The following is a 25,880-nucleotide window of genomic DNA, read 5'->3' on the forward strand; positions in this document are numbered from 1 at the left end:
TTCCTCTCCTAAAACAAGGCATGGGAGCTGAGCTGTGAGAGATGGAAGCAGGCTCTCTGTGGGGGTGGACTGGGCCTTTCTCAGGGTTTGGGAAGTGGGGGGGGGGGGGGAGGATCGGAAGGGGAAGCAGGTCGGGCCAGGTGGGTGGGACAAGAGGGGAAGAATATGAGCTCATTTAAGTGCATCAGCCTGCTTGTGGCCACAGCCAAACATTGGGAGCTGCTCTGCTCCTCCTCTTCGTCCCAACCTCTCCTTTCTCCTCCGCCTCCTTCTAAACCTCCTCCTCCTCCACCTCCTCCTCCTCTGGAGTCCGTGGAGGAGGCCGGGCTGGATCCCTGAGCAGCCGCTGCTCCTCCTCCTGGCAGGCCGGCTGATGAGTCAGCTGACGCGGGCGCTCCAACCTCGCCTCGCGGCGCTGAGCTCTCTGCGCTCCCCCAAAGTGTCTGCAAGCCTGCCGCCCACTTTCTGGGTTTGAGGACGGCGAAAGTGATGTGCGCTTTCTAAAGCCACGCCAAGCCGCAGCCGAAGAAGCTTCACCGCTTCAACTTCCTCGTCCCTCCCCTCACCCTCCCACCCCGCACCCTAACTCCTTCTCTGGACCCAGCCCTCAGTCTTACTCAAAGCCACAGAAGAGTGCCTGCGCTTAGGTGAGGGTGGGGGGGTCTACCGGCTGTCCGGGATGGCTTCCAATTTTAATGACATAGTGAAGCAAGGGTATGTGAGGATCCGGAGCAGACGCCTAGGGGTACGTATGGAGCCACGTATGGGGCCTTTCTTTTTCTCTGCCAGTTCGATTGTCTTCCTCCTTAGGCAGCATCCCAGGAGGGTGGAAGGAGGTTCCCTGGCAGCATGCTTCTCTATTGCGTGGTGGCTTTCTCCGCCGAAATCTGCCTCTTCTGGGCTGCCACTGTAAGGATAGGTCTAGGTATGTAATGTATCTATCTTTATCACGGATGACTTGGCTTTCTGAGGGTGGCCGCGTGTTCAGCTTCAGTGGCCACTGGAGCCCATCTCCTGGAAATAAATATTTCTTGGTAGCCATGGGAGTTAGAAACTGAGAAAGCCAGACAGAGGTGCTGAGCTTCCTGGATGCCCCCAGTTTCCCTCTCCCTACTACTGGTAGCCAACTTAACTTTTCCAGAGGATGGAAAGAGGCCATATGCTCTTGGTGAAAAAGGTCAGTGACCCTTGATCCAAGGGTGAAGCTTATGCCAAATGAAAGGTCTCCTAGGGTCCTAGACAGTGATCCACATCTACCTCAGGTGTTGGCCAGCAGCCAGCCAAGTTGGGGAGGATAACCAGATCTTATTTTTTTCATCATCTTTAGCCCGGATAGTGGTTTTCCTGTTTCTAAAATACACAGTGGAAACCTACTAGAAGATTATTTATGATAGAACGTAATACCAAGCACAAAGCAAGTGCTTCCTAAATATTTACTGAAATAATGAATGAATGAATGAATGAATGGAACTGAGGCTACTTGAAGAGGACAGATGTTGACACTGGAAGGACTGCTCAGTTAAATTTCCTTTCCCTCTCATTGTCAGACGTTTTTCATTGATAGGACTTATGAGAAAACTCATTCTTTTTTCTCTAGCTGGAGTGAAGTAATTCTTGGGGGTAGAGGGGGAGATACTGGAATGCTTTTAAAAAATTATTTAAACGATCTCTTTTTGTCTTATGTCTAGTGTTGCTATTTTTATTGTCTGAGTGTGTGGAAGTTTATTGATACCTGAAGCAATAATATCAGTAATGACGTGGGATGACCTCATAAGGAATAGAGTTATGGTGATGAATTGAATATCTTACTCTACAAATACATGTCATTGGCAGCTTTTTTTTTTTTTTTTAGTCTCTTGGACTTTTTATGTCAGATTAACTTTATGAAAATTGAGAGGAAGTTTTACAGTGGTAAACAGGGATGGAAGCCTGGTTGTAGGGGAACATCTGTAATTATTAAAACTCTTGCCTGATTTTGTTTTGGTCTTTTGTTGTCTTTTCCCTGCTGGTTACCATGTTTTAGTAATTATGTTAAGGTTTTTGTGAGTATATAAGTATATAATTAGGGACAAATGTAGCAGAACTAACTAATCCCAATAATTTCTACCTATATTTCCTTGATTATACTTCTTGCTATGAAAATATTCTCATAAGCAGGGACAACTATTGTTGGGGCATTTAACCAAGTGAGACATGCAAAATGGCAAGAAGTATAAAAAACTTCATATTTTTGATAAATTATGGGCTAGCCATATAGTCTAATTTTAAAGGGAACATTAAAAACACCATTCTAATTTTAGATTTACTCCATCATGTCAATTGAGGAAATTGATAAGAGAAATCCATTCTGTGTTAGAGAGCATTCCAGCAGGAAGAGCACATGCATTATTAATTCACAAAATGTGAATTATTCATGAGGATCGGAATTTATGCCAAATTGTGACACATGGTGATTCATTTGAGAGACTAGTTACCATAACTTTCAAGTTTATAGTAATTGAGATTATTTTACTATAATATACATCTGGCACAATATAGTTTATAACGTGTCAATTTCGTGAACACAGATTTGAAGCAGAAGAAAAGAAATATACTTTAGTTTGCATTCCTTTCCTATTTTTCAGTACTTTGGGTATAGTATATTTTCTAAGGATATGCTTATTTCATCTGTGTTAATTCAGATAAGTTTCAGAAAATATGTTGAATGACTTGATGCTAATGAGGGGAACATTCAAAATTATAGTTAAACAAATCTGGTTTTACTTGTTAACATTGGTTTATAATCATTTTTTTTTTTAAAAAGCACTGTTATGGTATAACCTATTTTCATAAACTAAGGAGTTTGATTACATAGTTGTTGGGAAACACAACAAATGAAAGTTTGAATGGAGGCTGTTAAAAATGGTGAAGAATACTTTAGGGAACTAGCATAGGAATACATCTGTTCAAAGTAAGAAATGTTAGTGGTATTAATCAAGGTTGCATATAGCATAGGACATGCATAAATTTGGAAAAGAGGTAGGGCAATAGGTCTGATCTGGATGGAGTAGGTACTCAGTTAAGTGGCATGTTGGAATGAACATTGAACTAAAGAGTGAAGTGTGATTTTTGCAATTCATACGCCTGCTTAGGAACTAATATGGCATAGTGGTTTTATTAACGGAATTCAGCCATGTGTCTGTGGATTAGAACCATGTTTGGAAGGGTTTAAAATTAAACAAGAAAACAGCATTTCATAGTAAGCAGCTGTTGTTCCAAGGAATGCTTCCTCTAATTTGTTAGAAGAGAGAAAAGGACAACTTCTGTTTCTTTATTAGTTCTATATCCCTTGGTGCTATGACCTCAGTTTTCTAGCCTGTACAGTAGGCTCTATTTGATTATGTTGGGAACAGTGACTATGATAATAGCTGTGAAAATGCAATGAAAATACACAACATTGATTCTGATGGTATTGCTTCTTTGGAAAATGAGTTGGGGGAATCCATGGAGGAATTTATATTTTTATTAAGAAGTATCTAGAAATAAGTGTTTAAAAAAGCATCTGTAGATGTTTTTTATTTGTTGAAGCTTTGACAGATTATATATACATATAAATGTTTACACTCATACATATAGTTGTCCAACAGGAAATCCAACATTCTAAGATTATCCCCATGCAAATGGGGCACAGAAAAAATATTTTTAGTTGAGATCTTCAGTAGTTCAAATGATTAGAATAACTACACACAGATTTACTTTTTTTCTCTACACATCAAATAGTTTAATGAAATTCAGTACATTTAACTCAAAAGTCTTCACATTTTTGTTTCCCACTATATTCTCTATTGTTTCAAAGTGGTCGAAGCTATGCCTTGGGACTAATATTCAGGAATGTGCATGTTACTATGGAAGGGTTATAGGAATATAAGAGGACCATCCATATACAATTATCTGGTTAACCCACAAAAAAAACACTAACACTTATTATGTGAATGGGAAATCAGGCAATTAGCACATTATTCACCTGAATGCTGTTTGAGAGTGCCATATATCTGCCCTCAGTTGGTGTCTTTCTTAACTGTGGAATTTCCTAATCAGTAATTGCCATGACTTGTTTACAGTGTGAGTCTCAGAGTTTAAACTCAAATAGCATCTATGTACACCTTTTTTTAGTTTAATAAAACATTTTTTTCTTTTTTTATATTTATTTATCCCCTTTCGTTGCCCTTGCTGTTTTATTGTTGTAGTTATTATTGATGTCGTCCTTGTTGGATAGAACAGAGAGAAATGAGAGACGAGAAGAAGACAGAGAGGCAGAGAGAAAGATACACACCTGTAGACCTGCTTCATTGCTTATGAAGCTACTCCTTTGCAGGTGGGGAGCTGGGGCTTCCAACCGTAACCCTTACGCTGGTTCTTGCGCTTTGTGAGTTTAACCTGCTGAGCTACCGCCCAACTCCTGAGACTTTTATTTCTTTAGCTGAACAACCTCAACACACAATCAAAATATATGGTCTAAGAAACTGAGTGTAGGGGCCAGGCTGTGATGCACTTGGTTAAGTGCACACATTCCAGTATGTGAGGACCCAGGTTCAAGCCCCTGTACCCACCTGTGAGGAGACAGCTTCATGAGTGGCAAAGCAGGGTTGCAGGTGTCTCTAGGGCTGGCTGTCTCTCTCTCTCTCCATATATATATATATATATATATATATATATATATATATATCCATCTCCCCTGTCACTCTCAGTTTCTCTCTGTCTCAATCCAACAATAAATAAATAAAAATAGTTAAGAAAAAGAAACTGAGTGAAAAGAAATTTAGGTCTCAAATTTAATAACCCTACTACAGATTTTTCTGGACATTATTTAACTGAGTCATTAAGACTGCAAAAGGGGAAAAATATTTTAAGGACACCTAGCAGATGAACTTTCCAAAAAAAAATTAATCTTTTTAAATTAACAACCCCAGGGCTGGTGAAGACTTGGGAAATACCTACTTCCTACAGATTCTCCTTTAAAACAGAATTCTAATTTACTAGATGAGATGCCAACAGAATCCAACTCAGTATGTTTAAGTAATGTTAAATTGGACAGTTGATAGTTTGGCTAATTTTTGGAATGGTAGGAGTTTGGCTATTCGAATGTAGTTAAGAATAACTGCACATAACACTTATAGTGAGACTGGAAACACTTATGTTACTATTTTCATAACTCTATGGGAAAGGACAATGGGGGTAGACCCAATAAATTTTGTTTGACACTGTCAGTTTACAATACTTAATCTCATTTAATATAAAAATCCCCGTGAGTTTCAGTAAACACCAGTATACATATCAGTTCACACAAAAGCTAGGACTTCCCATATCCTATTAAATCATAGCACTGACCCTGGAGCTTTCACCTTTTATTACTCCAATGGTACTGTGGAGATTAGAACTCTCAACCAGTGACTTCAAACTTTCACAAGCAAGAAATAGATGGAATGCTTGAACTAAATGTAAAAATGCAGACCCTTGTAAATAAATAAATACATTTAATTTTTGTATTTAATTAAATACAAAAAAATCTCCAAGCAAAACCTAATTTAAGTGACTGTTCTCACCAAGTGACCTCCCACAAAAAGCCACCTAAGGGTAAACCAGCAGGACACTGCATCACTCTAATAAAGCTGTAGGTTTCATCATATGCACCAACAAATAAATCAGGGCTAGTTTCTGCACTCCTTAGGATGTTACACCTATGCTACCAGACAGCATCCTAAACACTGACGGAACTCCCTAATAAAACAAAACAAAGACAGAAGGTATATTTTATTATTAGAAACAAGATAAACACCAGTTAAAGTCTCCAAATATTATTGCAATTTGAACTTTAATAATTTGACAATGCTTTCAGTTACAGACTAATTTTTATCATTTATTTATTTATTTTAATATTTATTTATTCCCTTTTGTTGCCCTTGTTATTTTTATTGTTATAGTTATTATTGTTGTTGTTATTGATGTCATTGTTGTTGGATAGGACAAAGAGTAATGGAGAGAGGAGGGAAAGACAGAGAGAAGGAGAGAAAGATAGACACCTACAGAACTGCTTCACTACTTGTGAAGCAACTCCCCTGCAGATGGAAAGCCGGGGGGCTCGAACCGGGATCTTTATGCTGTCCCTGGCGCTTTGTGCCACCTGTGCTTAATCTGCTGTGCTATCGCCCGACTCCCTGCACACTAATTTTTAACAAGTAAAGAACACCTTTAAGCAGACACGACTGTCCTAAATTGTTTATTAGATAAGCTTTTTTTTTTTTTTTTTTTTTTACACAAACAATACTTATTAGCGGTAACGGTGGAGCTATAGAGTACTGCGCCTTCTCCAAGCTGCACGGCAAGAACCACCAATAATGTGGCGGAACTAGTGGTCCTTTCCAAGGCCACTGTGGCCTGTGGATGTCAGCCCCGGCATCTCCCTGTGCTTGTGGACTGGTTTGGTGATCCATTGGATGTTGGGATTTCTTCTGATAGCTTTATGGACTGGATCAGTGAGGATAACCTCAAAGAACTTGTCTGTGGTGTCTTCACCCACCCAGTAAAAATTCAGTACTCTCAGATACTCACAGTGGCATGTAGCTGACTCCTCAGCAACAGACTGAAGGCTCCGTGCAAACTTTAGCTGGTTAGCACCACGATGGACAGGCTTGCCATTGATTGCATCCTTTGGAATTGGATGTTTGGGGCCACCAGCTCAGACAGGAATTCGTTATATAACATAACTTTGCTTGGCCTTGGAGCCCAGCCTGTGGGCTTTATCTGGCCCAGGGGGTGGGCGGGGTTGCCAACAGTGCACCTTGAGATGAAAGCAGATCACATCCAACTGCTTCTTCCTCCATAGCTCCTGGATATACTTATAAGCACCCATCTTGGCTTACCTGATGACTGCCGCCAGACCCTATGTACATCTTTTAATTATTCACATATAAGTAGCATCTCTGTCTCTATGCTCTAGTCTTTCAAGGATCTCTTCTCTCCAGTCCATATCTCTCCCTGGGTTTCTAACAGATTTCCAAACTTTAATGCATCAAAATTCTTGATTTTTATTCAAACTCACTTTTTATGGAGTTTGTATCTCAGTCATTGAAGGCCCCAAAATTTTAGTTGTCTGGGTAAAAATAAGTCAGCCAGTGGTCCAGGAGGTGGTGTAGTAGATTAAGCACTGGACTTTCAAGCATTGAGGTCCTGAGTTCAGTCCCTGGCAGCACATGTACCAGAGTGATGTCTGGTTCTTTCTTTCCTCTGATCTTTCTCATTAATAAATAAAATCTTAAAAAAAGATAATTCAGCCAAGAACAAGCAAATAAGCAAGCAGCAAATAATCAAACCTCTGCTATTTTTCCATCTTTTATCACCACCCTCTCAAACAATCCGTTGAGAGTTCTTGTTGACTTTATTTTGAAGTATACATTGAATACAACTTTTTCTCACATCACTCTGTCACTTTGGGCCAAGCCTCCATCATGTCCTCTCTGTAATAGTTCAATGAATTTCGTATTTGTCTTTCTGACTGAACAGACCATCAGTGTCCTTCTATGCACTTCAGAGTGATAACCTTACAACAAGATCTCAGGTCTTCTACTGACCTAGAAACTCATCACCCTTTGCTCAAAATGCTGTACTCTGTGCTTGCAATGACTGACTTCCTCTCCTCCTTTCACCTTTCTTCAGTTTCCATCTTGTCACTGAGGCTTTTTAGACACTTTATTTTTATTTCTTCCCTCTCCCTCCCCTTATGTTCCTTTACACTTCCCCCGCCCTCATGATTATGGCCCCTTTATTTATTGGTTTGTTTACTCAGTCCTTGCTTTCATCCATCAAGTTGCATATGAGGCTCCATGAAGGCTGGGAATTTTCTATGTCTAAATTATAGTTGAATCCCAGTATCAGAAACAGTGCTCACAACAAAGGGCACTTAATAAAGAAGAGACCTCCCCCTTAAGTTTCCTGTCTTTGCTATCTGCCATCATGCACACACATAACTGAAGACATGGAAGTCATCCTTGCTTTCTTGTTCTTTACTTGCTATGTAAAATTTACCACCAGGGTTCTACAGTCAAAACATTTATTTTTCTTTTCTTTCTTTTAAACTACTTACATGTTTATTTAATTTGATAGAACAGATAGGAATTGAGGAGGGAGTAGAGAGAGAGGGAAAGAAAGACATCTGCAATCCTACTTCATAGCTTGTGAAGCTACCCCACTGAAGGTAGAAACTAGAGACTTGAACATGGCTCTTAGTGCATAGTATTGTGCTCACTCAACCTGATATACCACTATTCAACCCCTTCTAAGCATTTCTTAATCTGTCCACTATTTTCCCTGTTACTGTCTTTCTAGACTGCTATTAAGTGAATGGATTAATTAATTAACGGCTCCATCATTTTATACTGTATTGAGGACATAGGCTTTGACATAATTCAGTGACTGAATATGTGACCTTTGTGAGTTATTTGACTTTTGTAAGCCTTCAACTTCTGCAAAAATAGGAGACTCATAATACCCACCTAATAGTCCTTGCAAAAAATTTAGAACAATATTTGACACAGTAGAAACCCAATCAGTGTGTATTACCACTGTCTTCTAATGGGATTAAAGAACAATAAACCTTATATTTTTCTATTGTTATTGTCTTTCTTATCCACAAAAATACTTGCTCTTTATTTAGGAAACCAAAATTAGTATCTGTGAAATAATTGGAAAGCACAACTACTACTTAGACCTGATACTAGAAATAGGTATAGGCCTTTGTAAGATTTTCTGGTATCCTTACATAAACAATAGAGATATTGGGGACAAAAGAATACTCTGAGTAACTTGGGTTTGAGTGTGTTAACTATAACTCCAAAATTAATAGGTATTGCTATTAATTTGGGGGCATTTTTCTTGGATGAAAGAGAATGAGCTAGAAAACTCGTTTGTTAATGTCCAGATTTTAGGAAGGAATATTTTTTCTTTCTCATTTACCTAGGCTGGTATGCTAAAGAGGCTTTCACATTTCATTTGGGGTTTTGGATTGATATATTATCATCAATGTATGTTTTTTTTTTAATTTTTTTATTGTGGGATTAATGTTTTACATTCAACAGTAAATATAATAGTTAGTACATACATAACATTTCTCAGTTTTCCATATAACAATACAATCCCCACTAGGCCCTCTGTCATCCTTTTTGGACCTGTACTCTCCTCTCCATCCACACCAGATTCTTTTATTTTGGTGCAACACACCAACTCCAGTTCAGGTTCTACCTGTGTTTTCTCTTCTGATCTTGTTTTTCAACTTCTACCCAAGAGTGAGATCATCCCATATTCTTCCTCCTGTTTCTGACTTATTTCACTTAACATAATATTTTCAAGGTCCATCCAAGATTGGCTGAAAATGGTGAAGTCACCATTTATAATAGCTGAGTAGTAAGTAGTCCATTGTGTATATATACCACAACTTGCTCAGCCACTCATCTGTTGTTGGACACCTGGGCTGCTTCCAGGTTTTGGCTATTACAAGTTGTGCTGCTAAGAACATAGGTATGCTCAAGTTCGTTTGGATAGGAGTGTTAGGCTTCTTAGGATATATCCCCAGGAGAGGAATTACAGGATCATAGATTAGGTCCATTTCTAGTCTTCTGAGAGTTCTCCATACTGCTCTTCACAGGGCTTGGACCAATTTACATTCCCACCAGCAGTGCAGGAGAGTTCCTTTGATGCCATAACCTCTCCAGCATTTGTTGCTGATACCTGATCTGAGGAGAAATGATTCCAGTTTTCCACCATTGAGTATGATGTTGGCGTTAGGTTTGCTATATATAGACTCCACTATATTGAGGAATTTTCCATCTATTTCTATTTTTTGTAATGTTTTGATCATAAAGGGGTGTTGGATTTTGTCAAAGGCATTCTCTGCATCTGTTGATATGACCATGTGGTTTTTGGTCTTGCTTTTATTGATGTGTTGGATCATGTTGATTGATTTACGTATATTAAACCAACCTTGCATTCCTGGGATGAAACCCCCTTGGTCATGATTAACAATCTTTTTAATATACTGCTGTATCAGGTTGGCTAGAATTTTGTCATTGACATTTCTTAATGAATTAATTAATAACAAATGTCACTGACATTTATTGATATCATATATCAAGATATTTAACACCATTATTGTAGATTGTTAGAGTGTTCTTATATATGGCATATTTATGGTTGTCTGACTGTTTATAGGAGACCTTTCAAAACTTCTTTCAGGGTAGACTTGGTGATAGTTGATTCTTTCAACTGTTGCTTGTCTGAGAAGGTTTTTATTACTCCATCTAGTCTGATGACAGTCTAGCAGGATACAGTTGTCTTGGTTGAAAACCTTTCTCATTGAGCACTTGATAGCTATCTTTCCATTCTCTTCTGGCCTGTGGTGTTTGTGTGGAGAAATCTGCTGCTAATCTTATGGGTTTTCCTCTGTAGGTGACTCTGTTTTTCTCTTGCAGCCTTCAGGATCCTTTTTCTTGCAGCCTTCAGGATCCTTTCTTTATCCTAATTCCTTTCCATTGTAAATATGATGTGTCTTGGTGTCTTGTAGTCTGGGTTAATTCTGTTGGGACCCTCTGGGCTTCTTGAACCCTTATGTCTTTTATTTTGTCTAGACTAGAGAAGGTCTCAGCTATTATATCTTGAAGAATGCTTTCTTCCCCTCCCTCTCTTTCTTCCTCTGGTAAATCATCCCATAGGTCTTTGTTGTTGTTTTCAGTATCTCTTAATCTCTTCTTGAGATCTCTTACTTCTTTTTCTAGTTGTCTCTAATTCATCCTTGTTCTTGCTAATTCTGTCTTCAGCCTCATTTATTCTATTCTCTCTCCCCTGTACTGTTTTCTGGAGCTCGTCTATTTTGTTACCATGTTCTGATTCTGTTTTAGCTTGTTCAGCTAGTTGTGTTCTTATCTCAGCTATTTCAGCTTTCAGCTCTCTAATAACCTTGAGATAATTAGTGTTTTCTTCTAGAGTCTCATTTTTTGGTTTTACATTTCTGTTGACAATTCTTTCAAACTCTTTACTCATTCCTGTGACTATTTCCTTAACAAGCATTTGGATGTTGACCTCACTGTTGTGTGTTTCTCCCTTTGGGGGGCTTTTAGCTGGACTCTTGTTTTGGTTCGTTTCTCTAACATTTCTTCTTCTTGTTTTAACCATTCTATATAGTGTGTTATGAGGTCCCTTTCTCAGTATTTTTCAAATTACTGATCACTCTTGCCTGGATTGACTTGTGCCTAAGTAAAGTACTTAAAGGGCTCACAGTTGCGGAAATTAACAGTTGTTTCAATATTGTTTCCATCCCTGAGTTGGAGCACAGAGGCTGCTAACAGCCTCTTTTGTTTTTTTTCTTCCCTGTAGGCTATGGGAGGCTGAGGGCTTTTAAACTATAAGTAGGCTTCTTAGCTTAATTACTGACTCCTGACCAAGAGATAAAGTAGGGTGGGGGAGAGATAGCACAGTGGTTATGCAAAAAGACTCCCACATCCCAAGGATCTAACACTCCAGGCTCAATACAGCTTCTCTGACAAGCCAGGTCTCACTGCTGGGCCCTGTGAGTTTCTAAACAAGTCCAGTTTTTGGTCTGTAGGTTCTGAGGCATTTATTCACCATGTTCTCATCTGCAGAACAATGTGGAAAGGCTTGCACTATATAGCAATGGTAGGCCATGGAGGTGTATCTCTTTTCCTGAGTTTCTTGGTCAGTTCTCTGTTCCCAGATGTCAGCACAGGCTTTCCCCTCTGGTGCTCCAGCCTCTGAGGGCAGTAACAATGGAGACTCACAATTGCATTTGGTTAGTCTTAGGGGAGTCTTCTCCTCCCTTCAGCAGTCTTTTTGTTGGTAAGGCAGACTGTAGGTGGTGCCTCAACTGGTAAACTGTTACCAGCTGCTCAATCTCTCCTTAGGTTCCTCTCTGTCCATGAGATACAAGTGTTTACATTCACTGGTGGTTTGGTGGGTTCCTAAAGTTGTTCTATTCCTGCCTTGCTGTGGTCCCAGATGATTTCTTTTGGTATTCCTAGTTGACCAGGGAGAGGAGAGGAGAGAAACACAGCTGCTGCTGCTCTGTAGCCCCAGCTCCCCAGTGGTCCAATGTATGCTTTTGACTGTGAATACAACCAAGTTATAATCATAACATGGAAATCATGGAACTAGAATAAATTCATCACATGCTAATATTACATAGGTATAGCAGTTTCTCTAGTACCTGGTATCCACAGAGATTAGTGGATATTTAGATCCTTTATATAAAATGGTATATAGCGTTTCTATATGATCTATTTACATCCTTCTATACATTTCAAGTATTATGCACAGTACTATGATATAAATGCTGTGTGAAAAGCTGCTATATTGCTTATGGAATAATAATGAGAAAATCAGTCTGTACATATTCAGTATAGCCACAGCCAGCATGAGCCTAACAACATGGTTGTAATTTTGGATCCAGTTGATTGGCTTTGAAGATTCAGAACCTGTTAATATGAGGGCAAACTTTATATGTAGACATGCATGCACAAAGACAAATGTATATAATCATTCAGTGAGATATATGAGTTGCTCTCTTATGAGAGTCTCTGGAGTGAAACTCATGGTCACATAGACTGAATACACATGCCTAAGTGAACAGCTTTCAGCCCCATTTGCATCAACTTCCCTGGTTTCTTTCTACTAAGAAGTGCTTTTCAGATGATATTTTAGTCTTCTTCATTTGCTGGTTCCTATGGATGATATGATCAATTATGTATAAAGACAACCTTTTGTCATTATCCACAAAACTGATTTGAGCAAAGCATGACCAGTTTAGTGACTTTGTGTAGAGCTATAAACCAGAATATTAATGTGATGATTTTTGCCACATCTGCCAATGTATTCTGTTACCACATTCATTTGATGACTAGAAATACTTCTTTTTAAATCACTCCCCAATTTTGTGTGGAATAATTATCTTTGGTATTTTATGAATTTAGTATTCACTTTAGATATATTCTATTTGACTTATTTTACCTTTCATTAGGTATTTATTTATTGAGGGCTTACTAGTGTAACACTAAGTCTATACTACCTTCACTAAAGACAGGTACAGTTTTCTTCTTTGAGGAATTGACAGTCAGATCTTAGATTTGTATTATTAACATGAGATTAACATACTCACTATTATGAGTGAATCTGTCACAGTTTTGAAGTGAAAAGATGTCTGCAGATAGTTGCTGTTTTACTTTTGAGAATTGAGGAAACATCTGTGTTCTGGTTTTTATGTGAACCTCTAGGTAAATGTCTGGGAATTCAGTTGCTTGAGTAGCAACACAGTTGCATATATAATAAGAAACTGCTAGGGTGCTGGGCGGTGGCACACCTGGTTAAGCTCAGGTAGTAGTACTAAAGGAAAGGACCCAGATTTAGGCTCCATCCTCCTACCCCCCCCCCCCCCGCCTGTGCCCCCTCCTGCTGCAGGGATGATTCATTGCATTTATCTCCTTTTCTATCTACTCCTTCCCTCTCAATTTCTGTCTGTCCTATAGAATGAAATAGAAGAAAAAAAAAAAAAAAAGGAAAAACATGGTTGCTATGAGTAGTGGCTTCATAGTGCTGTCACCGAGCCATAACCTTCAAGGCAAAACAAAAACAAAACAAACAATCAAACAAAACTGCCACAATTTTTTTTTCTTTTAATGGTACACAGTGGTTGTAGTATTTTGTATTCATGCCAGCAATGTCTGAGTCATTCCTGTCAGTGTTTGATGTTGTCAGTTTTTGGTATTGTCACTTTTTTTTTTTTACTTTAGACCTTCTGATATGTTTGAACTGGCTTCTCATGATGTTCATTTTTCCTTTCACTGATAATTGAAAGCAATACTAAGTACCTTTTCATGTTTTTATTTTCCATCTCTATACATTTGAGTAAAATGGATATTCATGTGTGCCTTTTTTTCCTGTTTTAATCGGATTGTTTGGTTTTTAGCTGTTGAGTTTTATGAGTTCTTTATGTAGTCTAGATATTAATCCTTTCTAGACATGTGGTTTGTAAATATTTTCTCTCAGTGTGTGACTTTTTATTATCTATTTAACAGGATCTTTCAGAAAACGTTTTAATTTCAATAGAATCCAGTCATGCTTTCAATACTAATGTTTAATTCAACCCATGAACCCAGAGATTTTTTTCTTCTTCTCTTTTCTGTTTTTCTACTTTACCTTGAAGTTCAGTGACCATTTTTGAGTTCTTTTTTTTTCTTTAAAAATATTTATTTACTTATTTATTTATATGTGGGAGTAGAGGACCAGGGCACTGCTTAGCTGTGACATAGTCTGGTTCTGGGCATTGAATTTACTGCTTCTGGGACCATGGACAAATAAATCAGTACTCTAACAGACTGAGCTATTTCCACAGCACTATTGCTCCAGCCCTATTTTTCTTTGAGTTCAGTGTGTGTGTGTGTGTGTGTGTGTGTGTGTGTGTGTGTGTGTGTGTGTATGCACGTGAGCCTATTAGTATGGGCATATCGTTTCTTCTCCAAAACAGAAGATTCCAGGTGCATCTGGGTGACAAGTCTAGCAGATGGAGACTTGTCTCAAGTGGCCTCCCCCAGGGCTCTGTTCTGGCTCCTACGCTATTTAATATTTACATCAATGACCTTCCAGAAACTTCTTCAAGGAAGTTCATCTATGCCGATGACATCTGCTGTGCAGCTCAGGCATCCAAGTTCAACATCCTCGAGGAAACACTCACGAAAGACATGTCTCTGATATCTGATTACTGTAAAAAATGGCGACTAATCCCTAGCACTGCAAAAACGGTATCATCTGTTTTCCATCTACACCATGCCTCGGCCTCGCGTGAGCTTAATGTGCAGCTTGGCGATACGAGAATCCAGCATGAAGCCCAGCCAGTCTATCTTGGTGTTACTCTCAATAGCACCCTGTCATTTCATGAACATCTCATAAAAACTGCAGCAAAGGTGGGCGCGAGGAATAACATCATTGCAAGACTGGCCAGCTCCTCATGGGGCGCGAGCGCTTCCACACTACGATCATCATCTCTGGCATTATGCTATTCCACTGCAAAATACTGTGCCCCAGTATGGTTCCGTAGCCCCCATGTCCACTTGGTCGATTCCAAATTATATTCCTCCATGAGGATAATTTCTGGAACCATCCATTCCACCCCGGTTCCATGGCTGCCAGTTCTTAGCAACATCGCCCCGCCAGATATTCGTCGGGATGCGGCATCATCTAAGTTCATTTCCCACGTCTACGCTCGACCGGACCTGCCAATATACGTGGATATCTTTGCCCACCCTGTCCAACGGTCCCCTATGCCTACACTGAACTTCTCTGTTCCAGTCTCTTGGAAACAGAGTTGGCAGTCAGCTGAGGTAAAGAACAAACACCTCATCACAGACCCCTGCAAGTGTCAACCCGGCTTTGACCTAGCACATTATGATTGGGCCCTCCTAAATCGCTATCGAACAGGCCATGGCCGGTGCGCTGCTATGTTCCACCGCTGGGGAGCCAGAGATGACCCAAACTGCCCCTGTGGCTACAGACAGACTATGACCCACATCAGGCTCAACCTGATGCTGTTGACTGACTACGGAAGAAGGGCAAATGCTAGAAGAAGAATTGTTTGCCTTTGGTTCTCTATTGTGTTCCACTGATTTGTCTACCTTTGCTTGTATAGCTATGTTAGTCTGTATTTGTAGTCATATAAGAAGCCTTATAATGGGGTAGATGGATGCTTCCCACTTTATCTTCTTTTTAAAAATTGTTTTCGCTAATCTAGTTACTTTGCATTTCAACATGAACTTTACAATGATTTTGTCTATACTACAAGTCTAAATGAGTCTTTTTATTATTGTATTTATTATTGTATTTATTATTATTATTAAAATTCATTTATTTATCTTATTTTAATGAGAAAGATACTAGTGAAAAGATACACACACGGGGAAGAGAGAGAGAGAGAGAGGGAGAGGGAGAGGGACAGGGAGAGGGAAAGGGAGAGAGAGAGAAACTACTACCAGAGCACTACTCAGCTCTGGGTTGATAGCCATAGTGGGGACTGAAAATCAGAGCTTCAGGCATGAAGGAAGGTCTTTTGCACAGCCATGGTGCTATCTCCGGTTCTTCCAGGCATGTGGTATATTGTCGAGCTCTCTCCATAGCTTACTGTCTATCCTTAAATAGTTGAACTGAGGCATTGTGTTTCCATGGTAGACATCAGGTAAATTTAGGACCTACACCATAAGTTTGAATTTCAGCATTGCCACTTATTAACAATGATCTTGGAGAAATCCCTTGCTCTGTCTTCCTCATATATTAAAGTAAGAATAATAATAATATACTTCTCATAAGAAATAAATATATTAAAATATTAACCCTCTGCCTAGATTATGGTAGGAAGTTAATGAATATTTATGACACTGGTTTTTATTTTTTAATGATTGAGACTGGGATGAAGTTTGTGAAAATCATAAACTGGTTGAAATTCTCAAAACTCACATCAGAAGAGTCATGACTTGGATAATGATAAAATGAGTAACATTTTTATTTTACTTTTACTGTTAGTTTTAGTGATATATATATTTCCTTCAGGGTTATTGCTGGGCTCCGTGCCTGCACCACAAATCCACCGCTCCTGGAGGCCATTTTTTCCCCTTTTGTTGCCCTTGTTATTGTAGCCTTGTCGTGGTTATTATTATTGCCATTGTTGATGTTGTTCGTTGTTGGATAGGACAGAGAGAAATGGAGAGAGGAGGGGAAGACAGAGAGGGGGAGAGAAAGATAGACACCTGCAGACCTGCTTCACCATAGATGAAGCGACTCCCTTGCAGGTGGGGAGCTGGGGGCTCGAACCGGGATCCTTATGCCGGTCCTTGCGCTTTGCACCACATGCGCTTAACCCACTGTGCCACTTCCCGACCCCCTTAGTGATATATTTTATAATTGGAGATTATTTCAGTTCCAGTAGTGAATATCTTAGGAAATGTATAATTGATTATATTTACCCAAATAACAGATTTCAATTAAAAGATTAACTGTAATACCTTTGCCTTTTAACTCTAGTTGTGTTCTCCAAAGATGAGAATTATCATCTTGAGATCATAATTAAAATCTAGATTTTAAGAGTGTAAACAACACTGAACCACAAAATGAGAGTATTGTTTCTTACTCAGCTTTTCACCAAACCAAAAACAAAGCTCGGTTATTAGTAGGTGTCTTAATAAAGAACAATATTTAGGCAGTCTTCTAGTAATAATATTTTATTGTATTCATTAAATTATATTGTATTAAGTTTTACATTTACCTTTAAGTAATGCTCATTTTTACTTAGATAAAAAGTTCAAAAATTCTTTAAATAAATTAATTAAGTTAAGGGGCCTGGGAAGTAGAGCAGTGGGTTAAGTGTAAGGACTGTCGTAAGGATTTGGGTTCGAGCCCCTGACTCCCCTTCTGCGGGCTGGGGGGTCACTTCACAAGCGGTGAAGCAGGTCTGCAGGTGTGTATCTTTCTCTCTCCCTCTCTGTCTTCCCCTCAATTTTTCTCTGTCCTAGCGAATAAAAGGAAAGCAAAACAACAACAACAACAACAACAAAATAGCCTCCAGGAGCAGTGGATTTGTAGTGCTATGAGCCCCAGCTAAAACCCTGGAGGCGAGAAGAGAAGAGAAGAGAAGAGAAGAGAAGAGAAGAGAAGAGAAGAGAAGAGAAGAGAAGAGAAGAGAAGAGAAAACAGTCAGCGTGAAGCAGTTAATCTTGGTGATGCAGAAAAAACAAAAACAAAAAAAAAGATTTTAAAAAAGTAAGATTTCCCCCAAGTCATCAATTTCTTTTCCCAGAAGTGGTCACTCCCAGTAGACTCTTATGAAAGTAGTCTATGGGCTAGAGAGACATCATTATAGTTATGCAAAAGTCTTTCATGCCAAAGGCACTGAGATCCCACTTTCAGTCCCCAGCATCATCATAAGCCAGAGCTGAGTAGTGCTCTGGTTAAATAAATAAATAAACAATAAATAAATAAATAAAACAATTCTTTGTATAAATAGCTTTGCCTGTGTGTTCGTCTTTGCAGAAGTACACGATATAGAATTCCTTGAACTTTTCAATAATGAAATTAGATTCCAGTGGGTGGTGGTAGCCACTTGCTTATTTATTCTTTATTTACTGCATTCCTTTTATTATTCCTGAATATGTATATATAGTAGGTTCTATCTTATTCCTGTTTTATAGATTACAAAACTCAGTAACTAAGAGATTAAACTTTTCCTTATTTAAATCTGATTAATATATGCAGGGTCTAAAGATATGTTTGGTGAACATATAATACATATTTTATTTTCTTTTTACAGATTGTACCTGGTGTATTTATTTATTTACTCATTTAATTATCTCACCACTCCCATCACCAAAGGTGATGAACAACTAGTTCTCTCACAGTCCTGGAAATAGATTAATATTTTGTTTTTTTCACATTCCATATTGTCTAATATTTTTTATTAATTTCGTCAGTTTCATAAGACATTTCAAGTGTATCTAACTGAGAGGAAGAAAGACTGAATCTCTACTCTCTGCTCCCCCCCTTTTTTTTCTATCCAATGCCAGGGAGTGAATCCGTGACAACACACAGACATATTACTGAGTGATCTCTGTGGTTCAATTTTTACTGTGTATTTCTGGAGAGAGAGGGGGGTTCAGAGTGGGGTGGGGATGGGGGGAGAAAAATTGAGATATGACACCTCTACTCTATCATTGATGGAGGTCTCATCTCTGTCCATGGTGCTCTCATGTAATTCTGGGCATCAAATACATGCTGTTACATATGGTAAGGCTTATACTTTATCTGCTGAACCATCTCCTGGACTCTGAAATGAATTTTACCAAAGGATAAATATTATTTCTGAATATTCTTTTAATATTAATCCCAAATATTGAAACTGTGAAAGCTTGCTTAATTAGGTGTTGCGAATTTCTCCTTTACTCTTTCAGCTTGGTCCCCTCTAGCTAGCTCCCCTCTGTTTTTAAAATGACAAGTTTATATTTTTTCGTTCTTGCTATTTGCATCTGATGCTTCTCATTATCTGTAATGGTCTTCCAGGGTTGACTGTCACTACAACTATCAGTTCAAAAATCAAGTCCTCGGGGAACTATTTGAGCATCTGTCTGAAGATGACCTCCTTATAGTACTGTCAGCCACATCTTCATGTTTCATCAGATCATTCTTCACAGCTGTAACAATTTTTTAAAATTATTCATTTCTTCACAGCTCATCCCCCCCCCCCCCCCCCCGCCTGTGAGCATCAAGAAGGGAAGCTCTTTATTTTTTCTTAATGGCTGAATTCTCAGTGTTTGGTTACCTAGTGGGGCTGAATGAATATTTAAGTAAATGAACAAAAATCTGAAATAACCAAAGGCATATGCAGTTGTGAAACAAACCATGACCTTAGCATACACAGATTCATAAAACCCACAGGTGTCAAGAGTTCTGTGGAATTCTTTTATTTGCTGTTAATTTACAGTCCTGTTAGGATCTCCAAACTTCAGTTCTGCTGTCTATCACACCGATGGGGAAGGGAAACCTAGTTGCTGTCAGAAAGGCTTGATTTTTACCCTGCCCTGTTTCTGACCATCTGCTGTGACTAGCGCCTGTCCAGTGACAGTTCAGAACTGCTCACACCTTTTATTGTGGCACAGTTGAGATGGAAATGTGTGACTTCCCTTCCTTGCCACCTGTCTTCCCTGAGCCAGAGGGGATGCGGATGTGAAGAGCATGCTTGAGCACACGAAATATTCCACTCAATCCTCTGGTGGCCTTCCCACTGCCCTGCTTCTCACCTCCAGGGTAAAAAAAAATAAATGGCAGTAACAATATGAAATCTGTAGTGCTGCTGTGACTTGTGCCTGATCCTAAATAAGAACAGATAACTTGGGGAGTCGGGCTGTAGTGCAGTGGGTTAAGCACAGGTGGCGCAAAGCACAAGGACCTGCATAAAGATCCCGGTTCAAACCCCGGCTCCCCACCTGCAGGGGAGTCGCTTCACAAGCGGTGAAGCAGGTCTGCAGGTGTCTAGCTTTCTCTCCTCCTCTCTGTCTTCCCCTCCTCTCTCCATTTCTCTCTGTCCTATCCAACAACGACAACAATAATAATAACTACAACAATAAAACAACAAAAGGGAATAAATAAATAAAATAAATATAAAAAAAGAACAGATAACTTTTAAAATTTATTATTTATTTTGGGTTACAAAAGGCAAGGCTTGATTTTTTAAGGGGAAAAGAAGGAATTATGAATTCATATGGATCCACTGCTTGTGATGACTATTATTCCCATTTTTCTATTTGATAAGAGAGAATAATTTAGAGAGAAGAGAGATATAGAGGGGGAGAGAGAAAAATAGAAAAGATAGACACCTGCACAGCTGCTTCACTGTTGTTCATAAAACCTCACCCCTACAGGTGGGGAGCTGATATAAGTTTAGTAATGAGCTAATAAATTAATGAGTGAGTTAGCTATGTTCTTCCAAGCTCTTAACTTTATTTTTGTATCTTATTGCTCAGTAGACCTAGGAAGGGTCTGTTTAGTGCTTTTAGGTTTTTCCATTCATTATTCTAGTTGACTATCTTAGCAGTACCCAAATTCTCACTATTATCCACTGGAGGTATTTAACTTTCCCGTTGGGTTTGACATTTCAGCATCTACTTCTGACTGTGATTGGGCTATACCTGTATTCTGATCATTCTGTTGTGTCTTCCATATCGGTAACCTATTGAGAATCTGCATCTGCTTCCTGTCTGGCCCGTTCCCCAGATAGAGGTCTAGAAGGGTTACAAGAATAAACCTATCTGGTCAAAAGTCAAACCTCTTTCATGGGAGTAGTCCAACTGAGACTGCTCTGATTTAGGACAATCTTGCCAGCATCCAAGTATGTTTGTGGGGAATAGAAATAGGGGGGTTGGGGGTAGGGAGGTAGCAATGGGAGGTCTTCTAGTGACATTGTTGAGAATGCAGCCACATGATGTGCCCTGTTGACTCTAAGCACAAAAGAAATCATTCTGCACCCTTCTGGGTTCTTTAGATACTGGACAAAGAAATCAAACAAGCATGAGACAATGTGTTAAGGAAAAGATTATTAATAACATATAATCCTCCTGTAAACATGGGAAACATCCAGCAAAGCTGATGCTATCTTTAAACAGCTGAGGTAATACAGAGGAATTTGGAAGAAGACAGAGAAGGTGAGTTAGGGAGCTTAGAAAAAAAAAAGGAAGAAAGAAATAAAGATGCAGTAAACTTATTTAAGTTTTCCCTTGCTTATTGATTTGCTATTTCCCTGGAAATGACCTTAGGAGAGATGTTTGCATGAAAATATATCTTGGGAAGGAGACCTCTACCTTGCTTTCAGGACTCCTCATGAAATTAACCTTTTGGAAAGCAAATATGGAAAGCTCATAGAAACTCTCAGCTAAGCTAAATTTTCTGAATATAAAGCTTGATAAAATCTGTGTTCTGGTAATTCAACTTGTAGTGACCTGATTTTTAATTAAAACAATTTTAGCTTTAGCTTCACTTTTCAATGATAAATCCACATCTGTTGTGAGAACGTGCTTTTCCTGATTTGCTGGCCATGGTTTTTCTTCTGTAATTTACTTACTGGTTGGAAACCAAGATGATGCTTTACTTTTTGCAAAATTAAAGTTTGGTGGCTTATTTTACTTCATTAACATCGTTGATGAAACACTCCTGCCTCTAGAGCAGATTCATCTAATGAATGAATGAAGAAAATACCTTACTGATTAATTATATTAATAACAACTATGATTTTCTTTGAGAGAAAGAGGCTCCACATTATTTGATGGACAAGATTTAATGCATATTGCGTTAGTTTTTCTTATATGAAAGGCCTAATTACACTGCTTTTTTGCTGAGTACCTGCTTATACTATCATGAAAAGGAAAATTCTGGTTTATACCCAGAGGGAAGGACAATGCTTTTGTTTTTGTATTTGATTCTACTTTAATCCTGAATAGGGTATTTGGCCATTAAGTAGCTCACTCATTGAGAGGAGAAAATTTGTTATTATTATTTATTATTATTATTTTGTAATTGTCAGATTCCATTGGGTGACTGTAAATTTCTGGGGAACATTTTTAAAATAAATGGGGTTACAGAAGATAGGCTGATTGTCAGATGTTTCAGGATTGATTAAAGATTTATAAGTACATTTCTCCCATGCTGCTGAATTACCTTTTAATGAGATTGACAGCCTTACACGGGTGAAAAAGTTCTTTATCATACAGAAAGACATTTTTAAAGTTAAATCCTTTTGAGAGATGTGGATGCATGATAAGATATATGTGAAGGAGATTGGGTCTTTTATTGAGATTTAACTTTTGAAGCTTATTTTTCATACGATGTAGATGAAATTGAATATTTTAGAGATGAAAAAAGTTATTTTGTTAGACTAATTGTTCTAATATTAATTCAAAGAATGGGTCAGATTCCTACAAGTTAAGGTCAGTCATTCCAGGGAATCATGGTTATAGATGAACACTAGGTATTTGGAGTGAGAAATGAACAATTTTTATTTTATCTTTTAAAGGCTCTGAGAAAGGCATTGACATATTAAAAGAGAATGACTAACAGAGAATGTAGAATCATTAAAATTCCTTTTTTTAAATTCTTTTCAGACTAGAAATTCTGCAAGATTATACTAAATTTAAAGGATAACATATAAAAGCAACATCAGTTCAAGTTTTGAAACCAGTGAAAAGGACCTGAATAAATTGGCATACATAGGCAAAGACAGTTGACATTAATCTATATGGACCCTGTATTTTACTGATGGGGTAATGAGACCAAAGAGGTTTCATGTTTTCTCCAAGACTCTGGCTCCTCAAAAAATCTATATATATAACATACATTTTTAATTTTATGAGGGAAGGACTAGAGCACTTCTTTGCTTTGTCAAATGTAGTCAGAGGGGCTGGAGCTGGGGCCTGCCTTATGTTTGCAATTCCTGAGCTCTACCCACTAAGAAACCTCTTGGGCTGCCAGGAGTTTTGTTTTGTAAATGATGAAGTCTACCACTATGTGCCTAAAAGCATCCACCTCTCTGAAGGGTGTCAAGCTGATCTTTCTACACCAGTGACTCACTGATAATTTGGACACATTATTTAACCTCTCAATTTGTTTCTTCATTTAACTGGTGTCAATAATTATGAGATTGTTTATCTTGTTCCATAGGAGTATTGTGGACATTGAGGGACATAATTGTCATATCACATTTTGTAGTCTATAAACTAATTAGAAGAGAAGATAATAGAGTTTGGGTCTCTGACTGATATTAACTTGTATTCATTTTTTAAAAACAGTGTATGCTTGTGATACACATGTGTATATATTTATTTGTTAGAAACAGAGAGAAACAAAGAGGGAAGGATTTGACAGAGAGATAGTGAGAGAGACATTTGGTCTCATTACCCCATCAGTAAAACACTCTTCACTGCTCATGAAGCTTTGCCCCTGCAGGTAGGGACTGGGGGTTAGAACCCTGGTCCTTGGGTATTGTAACATGTGAACTCAACCTGGTGTGCTACTACCTGACCCCTTCACCTAGATTCTTCAATCAAATACAATTACTCGCAGGCCTTTTCAAGAGTCAATTAAAGAAGAGCACATATCAAAGTGTGTAGAAACTGCTTTAGTTACTAGTAATACTAAAATTATCATTTGTTTAGAAAGTCATTCATTTAAGGAACTTACTAGTATGTCACTCTTTGAATATTTATTTCCATGCCCTTGTAATAAAGGTGTTTAGAAAATTAGGTAATTACAGTGCTGGTAAAGGGCATATTTTAAAGGTTATGAGTGGCTGATTAAAAGATGTTGTCGGGAGTCAGGCGGTAGCCCAGCGGGGGTTAACCGCAGGTGGCACAAAGCACAAGGATCAGCTCAAGGATCCCAGTTCTAGCCCCCGGCTCTCCACCTGCAGGGAAGTAGCTTCACAGGCAGTGAAGCAGGTCTGAAGATGTCTATCTTTCTCTCCCCTTCTCTGTCTTCCCCTCCTCTCTCCATTTCTCTCTGTCCTATCTAACAGTAATATAAATAAAAATAACTACAACAACAATAAAAAAGCAACAAGGGCAACAAAAGGGAAAATAAATAAATATTAAAAATAAAAAAAAGATGTTATCTGTTGCTGGGTGGAAAATCACCAGTGATTCATTTGAAGCTTTCAAGTTTTTTTTTTTCCTATTCTGTTTGCTCCATTTCTATGTTTTCTGAAAAATTGTCCTGTTATATTTTAAAGTGTGAAAAAAAAAAAGCACATGGCAGCAAAAAAGAGGGCAATTCTTATAAGTGTGTTTACCTATGTATTTCCATGTGGTAACAAAATGATGGTGAAAAGCATTGTCTTTGGTGATATCTACTATATAGTAACTATTCTTTCCTCTATGACATGAAACTGATGAAAGGAAGGTGAAGAAGGTGACCATTTGCATTTTACTTTTACACATAACTAATCTATTTGGTTGTTTATTTTTACAATATATAGCCCTACATTTTTTTAGTACTGTATAAACTAATATGGCTCTAGATGGGCAGAGAAAGAATAAAGGTTGTTGACTTAGACTTTCTAGTAAACTAAATTTATTTAAAATACATAGAAAATATTTTCTCTGCGTGATGATGGATTTTATTTATATACTTTGTGCTGAAAGATAACCTCCCATAATGCCACTGGTCTCTTGTCTTTTGGATCTGTTGGTGTTTTATAATGCAGCAACTCATGTTTATTCTTAAGTAGAGTTCTGCATTTGTCACTTTCTCTGTATATACTCAGTCTGAGTAGAATTTCTTCTCTTTGTAGAAGAGGTAGCTTGGTGGAATTACTTTTCTATACCTTAACATAATTATTAATGGCTTTGTCAAAACCATTGTGAAACAGCTTAACAATTACAATGAAAATATCATGGTCATTATTAACATTGTAACAAAGAACACTGAGGTTTTTTTTTTGTTGTTGTTGTTCACTTTCATGTTTTAAATCAGAGGATTAAGTGGCCTTTTTACAGGTAATTTTATGCTTAGTAAGGGAATAGCGGCAGCTGTATTTGCTCAGGAGAAATAAATTACATTTGGATTCATATGCTTAAATGTTTAAATATGGAAACTTCTTTAGTAAGAAATTCTACTCGACTGAGTTAATGGGAAAAAGAAGTTGGGTCAAATTTTCAGAGCAAATTTAATATTTGTAAATGAACTCAAATTTTAATATTCCTGAGCAACTTGCTCATTTCCACTTTTCAGTATTACTTTGCAAATGCCAATATTTATTAACAAAACTGCGCTGATTTTTTAAGATCCAAGTTTTTTTTTTTTTTTTTTTTTTTTTTTACCAGAGCACTGCTGGTGGTGCAGGGCACTGGTGGTGCAGGGGACTGAACTTGGGACTTTGGAGCCTCAGGCACAAGTGTCTCTTTGCATAACCATTATGCTATCTACCCCTGCCCAAGATCCAAGGTTTTTATGAATTTTATAAATTACATAATCAAGATGTTTTATTTAGGAAAACCATATAAAGTAGGGGAGACAGGGGGATATGCCTGCTGGGGCTGACTTTATAATTATTTTCCTCAAAGCTACTGTCTTTTTTAAAAAATATTTATTTATATATTTATTCCATTTTGTTGCCCTTGTTGTTTTTGATGTGGGTGTTCTTGGATGGGACAGAGAGAAATGGAGAGAGGAGGGGAAGAGAAAGACACCCACAGACCTGCTTCACTGCCTGTGAAGGCACACCCCTGCAGGTGGGGAGCCGGGGGCTCAAACTGGGATCCTTATGT

At 38.3% G+C, this 25,880-nt stretch overlaps 1 protein-coding gene and 1 pseudogene across 1 annotated transcript in view; one reads left to right on the forward strand and one right to left on the reverse strand.

Moving 5' to 3' along the window:
- Positions 1 to 250: 250 nt before the first annotated feature.
- Positions 251 to 25,880, forward strand: part of DOK5 (docking protein 5) — a 186,759-nt gene continuing 161,129 nt past the window's right edge. The window contains exon 1 of the mRNA XM_007532952.3: positions 251 to 745. Within this exon, the coding sequence (XP_007533014.1) occupies positions 680 to 745 (66 nt within the window). The 5' untranslated portion in view covers positions 251 to 679. The remainder of the gene's footprint in view (positions 746 to 25,880) is intronic.
- LOC103122342 (large ribosomal subunit protein eL15-like) lies at positions 6,276 to 6,889 on the reverse strand (annotated as a pseudogene).

This window comes from Erinaceus europaeus, chromosome 1, assembly GCF_950295315.1.
Source record: "Erinaceus europaeus chromosome 1, mEriEur2.1, whole genome shotgun sequence".
NCBI lineage: Eukaryota > Metazoa > Chordata > Mammalia > Eulipotyphla > Erinaceidae > Erinaceus > Erinaceus europaeus.